We start from the raw sequence: 9,222 nt of genomic DNA, 5'->3' as shown, positions 1-9,222 counted from the left end.
TAGGAGTAGCAGATGGGAGTTTTTTTTTTACTTTCTTTCCTTTTTTCTATTTCCCCCGCCTCTCTTTTCGGGGGCACTTTGCCAGCTCTCCGTCCTGTCCACGGTTTCTTGCGCCTGCCGTTCCTGTGTTGAGGTCTACCGTGACGCGTGGCCTGGTGGTGAGAGGCCAAGCGAGTGTTAACAGGTGACGGAGCAAAAAAAAAAAAAAGAATTAAAAAAAGGACTTTTTTTTTCTTCTTCTTCTTTCTTGTTTCCATCGGGGTGTGTGCCCCCCGTCAAAATCAACCCCTCTACACAAACACGCCTTCTGATAAGCTCAGCAGAATTTTCGTCATAAATTTTCATTTGCGACCTCCTGTGAGGAAATCACAACTGCTGCTGTAATTGAATATTTCTTCCTGGCCCTTAAAAACCACTGGAATATCGTCTCTGCTCTTTGCCTGGGTTTTCTGCGCCTAACAACCCTCCTTGCATGGGGCCGGGTTAGAACAAAGACGGCCGAGGCGCCGCGAAAAGAAGAAAAGAAAAGCAATAGGCATGCAAGCCTCTAGTCGACGCCGCAGCCGCGACGAGGAGAATGGCGAAGAATTTGACAGGCAGAAGGATCGCAAGCAGAGAAGGCGAAGCGAGCGCCAAGCGAGGAAGGAGGCACGCATTGCGGCCCATGAAAAATGGGTAGAGCGGCGGCGTAGTATGAAGAAAAAGGCTCACGAGGAACGAGGAGGAAAGCAACTTGGCCTTAAAGTAACACAAAGAAAGCGGTTGCTATCAACAAACGCATCCGCGGCTCCACCCCATGCGCTTAAGGCGGTGGCAAGGGGCATGAAGGCAACTAGCGACCCTAACAAAACCATCGATCCTCTGGATGGTGGAGAAACTTGCTCATCCCCCGACGCCGTTGTCTCTCAAACGGCTCCCGTACAGCTGTACGAGAAGAAGCAGCCGCAAGTGGGTTTCGTTGGTGCGACATCGTCAACAAGAGCGACAGATATGTCTACGGCTATTATTAGTGATAGTGCTATGGAACTCACTTCGGCGAAATATATTCCGCCGACGCTCCGACGTCAGCTGACACAGGAAACAAACTCTAGCTTAGATGAACGCACACGACGCATCGTCAACAAACTCACTGTGCGCAATGTGGCAGAGCTGACAAGGGAGACTTCAGAGCTCTTTGGTGGGGCTGTTGAGGGAGCCACGCGAGCGTCGGTGTTACGCAGCCTTTCACAGCACATTAACCGCATGTGCATGTTGGACACAGGCCCCTTGACGCCGATCGTGAGTCTACCGTTTGCGGGGCTTATTCGTGGGCTTCAGTTGTTACATGGCAATGTGGTGGGATCCGAGTTGATAGAGAGTCTCTGTTTGGCACTCCAGGAACACCTGGACGACAAGAGCGAGATAAGTGCGTCCAACGGTGCGATGGTGCTTGCACATCTTTATCTTTTGAATGCGGTGGATGCATTGCTTGTGTCCAGCTTCCTGCGCTCTGCACTGCGACTTGGAAGTCACGGGAACATCTGTGCTGTGGCTTGCGCACTGACGCTTCTTCGTGCGTGTGGTGAGAAACTACTAAAGGAGGCACCTGGGCAAATGGAACAAGCACTGACAGATGCAAAGTCCTACAAGAGTCAAGGGCAGTCTAACGTCCGGCACAGCACCCTTCTCAGTTACGTTGCGGACATTCTGATGGGACACACACGCAGTGCCAAGCGCAGCGTAAATGAGGAAGAGGTTCCTGTTGAGTCGTTGCTTAGAGATATCTCTGCTTTGTTGCCTGGAAGTGGAACCTCCGGTAACAAGCGTGTGCTGCATCGCATCATGAGTACAACGAGCGTGTTAACGGGACTCACCTGGGCGCGGATGTTGCGCAGTGACAAGCCCCCTCGCTGGTTTACCACTGCTGCCTGGGATGGCATCGATGACTGTGAAAATTCCAACGTGTTGCCCGAGGCCAACGCAGAGGCCCTTTCTTCCGTCGCTTCTGGGGGTGAAATCACGGATAGCGAGGAGGATGCAGCGGAGCTGAAAGCCGAGCATATTCGACAACTCCGCCAGCAAGAGAAAGCGATATCAGGGCAGCGTCTCAACACTGAAAACAAGCGTGAGGTGTTTCAAGTTATTGTCAATGCCTCGGATGATTTAGAAGGCTTTACGCTGCTTATGCATCGTGACCCTTCGTTTAGCCGCCTGCATGACACACTGTCTGTGCTGCTGCAATGCGCCTATCAAGAGAAGGTTTATAACTCTTATTATGCACAAGTTATTCAACGTTTTTGCAGTGCGAAGGAATCGTGCAAAAGTACACTTCAGTTCGCCTTATGGGATATGTTTAAGGCGATTCGCGTGGAGTCGGTCGATATCACGGGATACGTTAATCTTTCCTGCCTACTCGCCCATCTGATTGAGGTGGGTGTATTTACACTGGCCGTCTTGCGAGGGCTGGACTTGGACAGCACAAACCGCACCATTGGGTTATTTACTCGCGTTCTTCTTCTTCGCCTGATTCTACAGTTGCCTCCCGCAAGGCTGGCGGAGGTATTTTTCGGCGGTGATGGGTTTCGTGCACACGACGTGAAGATTGACACTAGTGTCTTACGATCCAACCTGGCCAAGATTTTGGAGCGCTACTTTGTCGACGAGCGGGAGTCCGGAAAATGGATCCCGCATTTCTACGACGTGGTCGCCAGAGGCACTTCCTTCGACGTGCAGCGACGAGACCGTCACGAGTTTAGCGGCAGTGGCGAAAGGGCGGTGAGTGAGGAGGCGCAGCTTCAGTTGTTTATAAAGCGGATTCAGGTTGTGTGTAAGGCGTTGAAGACTGGCATATCATGAGGCTTGGAGGTGATTCTAAGAAACATGAAGAGTAACACGACGGTTAGGCCGTTTGTGACAGTAATACTAATAACAGCGAGAGCGAGACGGATATAAAGAGAGGGAGGGGGATGCAGTGGACTGGGATTTTGTTGATTTTTCAATCTCTTCTTTTTCTTTTCTTCCTTTCCCCTCCATTTTTCACTCTTCTCACATACATTTGATACATGACGTGCCTGCAGGGTGCGTTAATGGCATCTGTGTCGGTGGCTGTGTTGTGTGTCTCCGTGTGCATCTCTGGGTATGCTTCGCTTCATGTTTTTTTTTAATTTGTTGCCGCTGTTTACCTCACAAACGGCAGCTGTGAGAGGCTGCCGCTGATATTGCTGCCCGCAGTGGTGGTACTGTGCGTCTGTGTGTGTGTGTGTTTTTTTGCCTTGTCGTAGGGGAGGCGCAAAGGAAAACGTGAGGCGCAGGGTGAGATAGGAAGCTTGCATGCCACTTGCCAAACAGAAGGGATCACTTCCACGTGCCTTTGCCGAGTTGAATGCCCACTTTTTGCCATCCCGAGGTGACATTCTCACGAGCGCGACGATCACGGTAGAATTTGCCCCCTTGAGCTCGCCAGCCCCCCCGGATGGCGCAACAGCAGAAGCGGGCGACACAGGCAACTGCGACACCGCTCTACTGCTGACGTTGTCGCATCTGCACGAAATTGGCGAGGCTCGTGTGTGGCTCGAACGGAAGGGCGAAGCCAGCGGCGAGGGTGTGGGAGAGTGGCGTCAGCTTCAGCTGAGTACCTCGACTTTGTATGAAGCAAAGCGACGTGTTGTGCGCTCTGTGGACGGGAAGAAACCAGCTGCTTCGTCGTCGGCGCTCGCTTCCGTTGAACTTACAAATCCAGTTGCTCTCGAGCCCAAAATAACCCGTGTGGGGGAGGAAGAAGAAAACAAGCAGGGGAAAGAGGACGACGAGGGGGATGACGGAGTTCTTGAGCTCGTGTTTGGGTCTAGCGACGACGAGAACAACAACACTCCTGGTAATGGTGACGATAATGACGCCGGTAGTGGTGAGGCCAGCAAACATCCCAAGGAGAACGCAGAAGCGGGGGACATTTACGCTGTGCCGTCGGGGGAAGGCGGCGAAGGAAGCAACTACGATGAGGATGACAACACAGGCACACAGTTTGTGCTTAGACTATGGCCCTCTGCTGCCAGTGGAGCGCGGGCGACCGATGAAGGCGGATGGTTCACATCGCGCTGTTGCATTGAGGTTAGGCTGCTGCCTCCACCACGGCTGGCGAGCCTCTCTTATCCTCGTTTGACCGTGTCCTCACTTGTGGGGAAAACGCACCCGGAGCAGCAAGGGGTGCGTGGCTTCGATAACGAAAGCTATCTGTTGTTAATGGGGCAGCGTTTTTACGATTACTTTATTTGTCCTCGCGTGGCGTACGCGGAGGGTGGACCTGATGCCGCAGCCTTTACGGCCGTGGATGTGTACGTCACAGCGGTGCGTCCCTTCCCAGGTGCGGTAGACGCTCCTTGGGAGGTATTGCACATGTGTCCCTTTCCAATTCTTCCCGAGGATTTGCTGTGCGCTTTTGTGAAGCCACAAGAGAGGGATGACACATGCCCTGTCGCTGAGGAAAAGCACGCCGGGGTTCGTTGGCGTGTGCGACATCACCCCGCATATACGCTTTTGTCGTCTGGCGAGGAAGATGACGTGAGTGTTGCAAGCCGTCTTTACTTTTTTCACTGTGATCACGCCTTGTGTGATTGCCTTCTTCCGTTGATGCGGCTGGCAGAAGAGGCTTGGGAGGAAACAAGTTTGAGGGCAGCGGTGTGCGTGGCTGCCGAGCACCGCCGCAGTCCATCCACCTGGGTGGTCACTGGCTGCAGCAACGCGTTATTGAGTCTTCGACGTGGCACGTTGTGCACACGGGGGGCTGTCGTGTTGGTGGCGGAGGTGCTGCAAACCATGCGGAAGCCCGTCCCCTCGCTGTCCTCGCCGTTGCAAGTGAATGTTCTGCGGGCAAAAGCATCAGTGTTGAGTTCCGCCTTGGAGGCGCTGTGGCGCAGATCCGCGGGGAACGGGGCTGTACCCGAGTTTGCGGTCGCTCTCTCAAGCCCTGCGCTCACTCGTGGGTGGGCCCTCTGTTTGCTCTGCAACGAGTTTGGTTGGACGGAGCTGCTGTCTCAGGAGCGCCGGATCGCCTCAGTTACTATTTCTGCCCTGTCTCACGGAAACCCATGGTGGTTACCTCAGCGTTATGCTCAAGAGACACATGAAACACTTCTATTCTTGTCTTCCACCTTTGTGGTTGCCTCTCTTCGGCACAGACGCCGCTATCCATGGCAGCTTATTGAGCAACGCAGCAGCGATGCGCCACCAATAGAGATGCTGGGCGAGTCGAGCATCACGGTCTCTAGTGGGATGCATCTTTTCCTTGTGCAGAGACTTTTGCTGCAACAGCAGCAATGCAGAGTAGGGGGTGGAGATGCTACTTCTCTGCCTGTTGTGTTCCAAGCCTCGCTTTACTACGAGGAAGATCAAAAGCACGATGCGTGTCGAGATGTGAATCTTCGCTTAACATGTGCAAATAACAACATCACACATCGCCTGCGGATGGGTGGCATTCAATGTACAAGCTCCATGTGGAGTCTCGATGTTCCATTCACTGTGGTGTTCTTTGCTCTTGAGGGGGCATCGAGGTCTTGGCTGCCGCCGGCAGGAGCGCGAAACGAGAAGAAGCTTCGGTGCCGCGCCACACACGTGTTGCACTGCTGTTGGAGAGTCTCTGGCCTGGCGTGGGCAAGAGGATTGGATCAACACACATCCTTCTCCCTGTTGGGGATGGAGACAGAAGAGGACGGGAAGGATGCCCCGACGAAGAAAGAAAAACTGGACAAAGAAGATGAAGAAAGAGGAGAAAATGTCGAGCCATTTTCCATGAGAATTCCCGTGCTAACGCTAAACCCCAAACTCGTTCCGGCCGCACTCTCCATTTGCGTCCAACACTCCTGGTTTTGGTCCAGGTTCGCTTCGCCCCTGGAGGCACTGGCACTTCAGGTTATGCTGCAGCATATTATAAAACAGGCTCTGGGGGAGGGTGAGAACCACGTTGAGGAGTCAGATCTTGTTTTTACGCCGCTGATGAACCAACTACTGGAGGGCATCCTGGAGGATCGTTGCCGCTTATCCTGTAAGGCAGGAGAAACTTCGCCCGCAGAGCTTTTCTTAGGTGCTTTGCGGGCTGTGGACCCTGGCGCTGCGTCCGTTCAAGTTCGGATTTATCCCAGTTTGTGCACGCGATTTGTGCAGCTTGTATCAAAGCTTAACTCGAGTGCTCCTGTCGCCCTGGGCTCTGCAGTGAAGCGGGAGCGGAATGCCGATGAGGTGCCTTCACTGCCTGAGGGTCTGAACGGTGTGAGGGCGAGAATGCTGAAGCTTCTTCGGACCGTTGAGGCGTACGATGCATTGTTGCCGCGCACAAGGCCTAGGCGGCGACAGCGACATGAACTACAAGAAGGAGGGGAAGAACAACGACAGCCGCAGCGACCACGACTGTTATTGAGCCTGAGAAGACGGCCAGCTCTCCACCAGCCGCAGGAGAAGGGGCATGAAGAAGTGAAGCTGGGGAAGGCAACAGATATGATGTCGGCGCACAATCCCAGTGATGTCGCAAGTATGATTGGGCGCGTTATCACTAAGGGCGCTGAGGCCGGCGTGACGGATGGTACGCTCCTTGCCGCACGCTCAGCAGCGTTGTCGCTGGTTATGCCGCTGTGGTTACTGCTCCACGACCGGCCTGGTATTTCCGAGGCGCGGAAGACGGCGTTGTTGGAAGGAGCGGAAGACATTTACGAGTCCCTTCGAGGCGACAGCGCTGCGGCTGAATTGGACGCCGTCTTGTTTAGGGGGTACGAGTCCCTTCTGCCAAAGAGGGAGCCGGCTGTGCGGCGGAGGGATGGTGCGGGCAATTTCTAGTTTTTTTTTTCACGCGGCGAGGCGTTTGCGCTGTAGTTTTTGCGCTTCACCTCAGCGCAGTTATTATTATTATTATTATTATTATTTTCTCTCTCTCTCTCTCTGTGTGTGTGTCTCTGGGAGACCAGAGAGACATAGCAAAGTGTATACCTATTCATAGCAAAGGAGGGAGGGGGAGAGAAGGCGTCTCTGGGCGTGGGGAACGAGACGTGGCAAATGAGTCTGGTCACACAGGACTCCGAAATCGTTGCTGCTAAACGGCAGCAGCGCCAAGTGCCCGTTCTGGAGTACACCTCCGATGGTGAAGTTGTCGTTGTGGCTGCCAATGGTTCCAAGTACCGTCGCAGCGTTTGTGTTGTCATCATGAATGAGCAGGGCTACTTTTTGGGGTGCCGTCGCTACGATGACCGGCAGGTTTGGCAGTTTGTTCAGGGAGGTGCGAAGGTGCATGAGAGTGTTCAGCAAACAGCAGAGCGGGAGCTGTTTGAGGAGATTGGGCTCCCCGCGACCCACCTCCGCTTCGTAGGGGAAATTCTGTCCTTCACGAGCGGAGAGGAGGCCTGGGCTGCTTTTCGCTACAAGTCAAAATCGTGGCGGAAGAGCGGCATCGTGGGGCAGGAGCTTTACCCGCTCCTTTACCTGGCGGACACGGGGATAATTGATGTTTTGCATTTCAAGGCAGTTCCAGGGGTGCGGCAAGAGTTCTGCGGGGCCATGTGGATGAGGCTTGAGGAGTTCGTGCGGTACTGCTCGCCTTCAAAGGCAACCGTGGTGTCAAACATCTGCATGGCCGTTTCATGGTTTACGCGTTGCGCTTTTGCCAACGGGGCTGGGTTTTCTCCTTGCGACGGGGACGCCTCACAGCCGCTTGGCGCCATACGAGGAACAAACGTTAGAAGTGATGAGGCCACATCGGCTGGAGGAGGCACCGGTGGTGCTGGCAGTCACCGCCATCATCGAAGACGAGGGCCGCGGAATCGTCGACCTAGGTTGACTGAGCCAGGCGACCCCCCTCGCTGCGAGAGTCGCAGGAACGGTTGTGACGAAAAACAAAAAGACAGTAGAGGAGAGGGAATAATAAAAACAAACAAGCAAGGGAAACTAAAATAAATCGAGGCGTTTATGCATGCATTTCTTTCCGTCTAATATTATATGTTTGCCAGCTGGTGTATGCGATGTCCCTCGGTTTTTTTCGTTCCACCTGAAGTTTGCAGGTTTGTTATGTCTCATTTTTGGGTTCCTTCTCTCGTTCCTTTTTTTTTCTTTTACTGCTTGTGTGCTGGTGTTTTTCTTTTGTTTTTGTTTCTTCCCTCATTTCCTCGTCTAGCGTGGAATAGGTTGAGAGGAGGCCCCAGGCTGCGGCATCCTTTGTCCGTCGTTGGCTGTTGGCGGGATTGCCGGCATGTATAGAGTCTACACTTCACCGCAACGGCTTCTCTGCGGGTATAACTTGACGTTTTTGCGTCGCTCTAACCTGTCGCTGCTGATCCCCTTTCGGCTGTTCATGATGGTTGTGTATTTCACCGCCCTCGTATGCGCGGCGAACGGAAGTGATGCGATGATACGGGGCGGCTCATTAGCCCCCGGCTACAGCGAGGACGAATATAGATTTCTTCGCCGTGCAACAGACGGCTGCCTGGCTGGAAGCTTTCTTTGTCTCTTCTTTAACTCCTGGGGCGTGGTGACGGCCCGCACACTGCGTTCGGGCTTGATGAACCTTACGCACGGCTGCTGTCACGCTGCTGCAGCTGTGCTATTGATCGTCGCATGGCACCTGGGGGCGGGGGCTGAGCGCATCTGGCACGTCTTCTACATCTTCGGCATCATCCCGACAGGGTTGGAGGCCATCGCTTTGCTCGAGTCCTACAGCCGTGGCACGGACAACTTCTTCTAGGGGGTTAGCTGGGCGGGGGCCTCTCTCTTGCTGTGGCTCATCTCCTTGGCGCTCAGCAGAAACACACACACACACATACAGAAAGAGTTGCGTTTTTTATTTCTGTGTATGTGTACCTGTGTGTTTGTGGAATAGTTATTGTTGTTGCCTTTTTTTTACCTAAACCCTTCTGGAGAGGGAAGACAATATGGCCTCCTCTTCCCTTGCCCTCACTCCGTTGACAAGGAGCCACGTAGACAGTGTAGGTGCTTAACCGCAGGCAGGGCGCAGCGCATGCGCATTCTCCTGCCGCCGCCGCGGCGTCACAGCACGCGCAATCGTGATCCTCGCTGGCCTCTGCTGCTGCGGGGATTATCAAGGCCGTGCGAGACAGTGGCGCGGGAGGGAGAAGATGCTTCCCTCCTCCACACACACGCAGAGAGAGAGAGAGAGAGAGTTGCGCGTGATGATAAACCGATGCCTTCTGAGTGTTCCTTGACTCCTCACGGAGAGTGACATCCGCCGTAATCGAAAAGAACCCTTTAACT

The 9,222-nt window shown here is 53.9% G+C and overlaps 4 protein-coding genes across 4 annotated transcripts, besides 8 other annotated features; all 4 read left to right on the top strand.

The window, feature by feature from the left end:
- Window positions 1-19: 19 nt before the first annotated feature.
- Window positions 20-48: a sequence feature (GA-rich).
- Window positions 49-194: 146 nt separating this feature from the next.
- Window positions 195-220: a microsatellite.
- Window positions 221-537: 317 nt separating this feature from the next.
- Window positions 538-2,835, top strand: Tco025E_04841 (putative nucleolar MIF4G domain-containing protein 1-like; the record flags this gene model as incomplete). Its single annotated transcript, XM_029371746.1, has 1 exon — window positions 538-2,835. One exon carries the CDS (start codon window positions 538-540, stop codon window positions 2,833-2,835), a length of 2,298 nt encoding a protein of 765 aa, XP_029228140.1.
- A 384-nt stretch (window positions 2,836-3,219) lies between these two features.
- Window positions 3,220-3,242: a microsatellite.
- Window positions 3,243-3,309: 67 nt separating this feature from the next.
- Window positions 3,310-6,801, top strand: Tco025E_04840 (uncharacterized protein; the record flags this gene model as incomplete). The annotated part of the gene is made up of 1 exon (XM_029371745.1): window positions 3,310-6,801. One exon carries the CDS (start codon window positions 3,310-3,312, stop codon window positions 6,799-6,801), a length of 3,492 nt encoding a protein of 1,163 aa, XP_029228139.1.
- Window positions 6,802-6,861: 60 nt separating this feature from the next.
- Window positions 6,862-6,887: a microsatellite.
- A 1-nt stretch (window position 6,888) lies between these two features.
- Window positions 6,889-6,919: a sequence feature (GA-rich).
- A 98-nt stretch (window positions 6,920-7,017) lies between these two features.
- Window positions 7,018-7,911, top strand: Tco025E_04839 (NUDIX hydrolase; the record flags this gene model as incomplete). Its single annotated transcript, XM_029371744.1, has 1 exon — window positions 7,018-7,911. One exon carries the CDS (start codon window positions 7,018-7,020, stop codon window positions 7,909-7,911), a length of 894 nt encoding a protein of 297 aa, XP_029228138.1.
- A 143-nt stretch (window positions 7,912-8,054) lies between these two features.
- Window positions 8,055-8,106: a sequence feature (A-rich).
- A 97-nt stretch (window positions 8,107-8,203) lies between these two features.
- Window positions 8,204-8,695, top strand: Tco025E_04838 (uncharacterized protein; the record flags this gene model as incomplete). The annotated part of the gene is made up of 1 exon (XM_029371743.1): window positions 8,204-8,695. One exon carries the CDS (start codon window positions 8,204-8,206, stop codon window positions 8,693-8,695), a length of 492 nt encoding a protein of 163 aa, XP_029228137.1.
- A 61-nt stretch (window positions 8,696-8,756) lies between these two features.
- Window positions 8,757-8,775: a microsatellite.
- A 336-nt stretch (window positions 8,776-9,111) lies between these two features.
- Window positions 9,112-9,131: a microsatellite.
- Window positions 9,132-9,222: the final 91 nt, after the last annotated feature.

Source organism: Trypanosoma conorhini, assembly GCF_003719485.1.
Source record: "Trypanosoma conorhini strain 025E chromosome Unknown Tco_14.4_contig_00261, whole genome shotgun sequence".
Taxonomy (NCBI): Eukaryota; Euglenozoa; class Kinetoplastea; order Trypanosomatida; family Trypanosomatidae; genus Trypanosoma; species Trypanosoma conorhini.
This window is presented reverse-complemented; position numbering and strand designations above follow the sequence as displayed.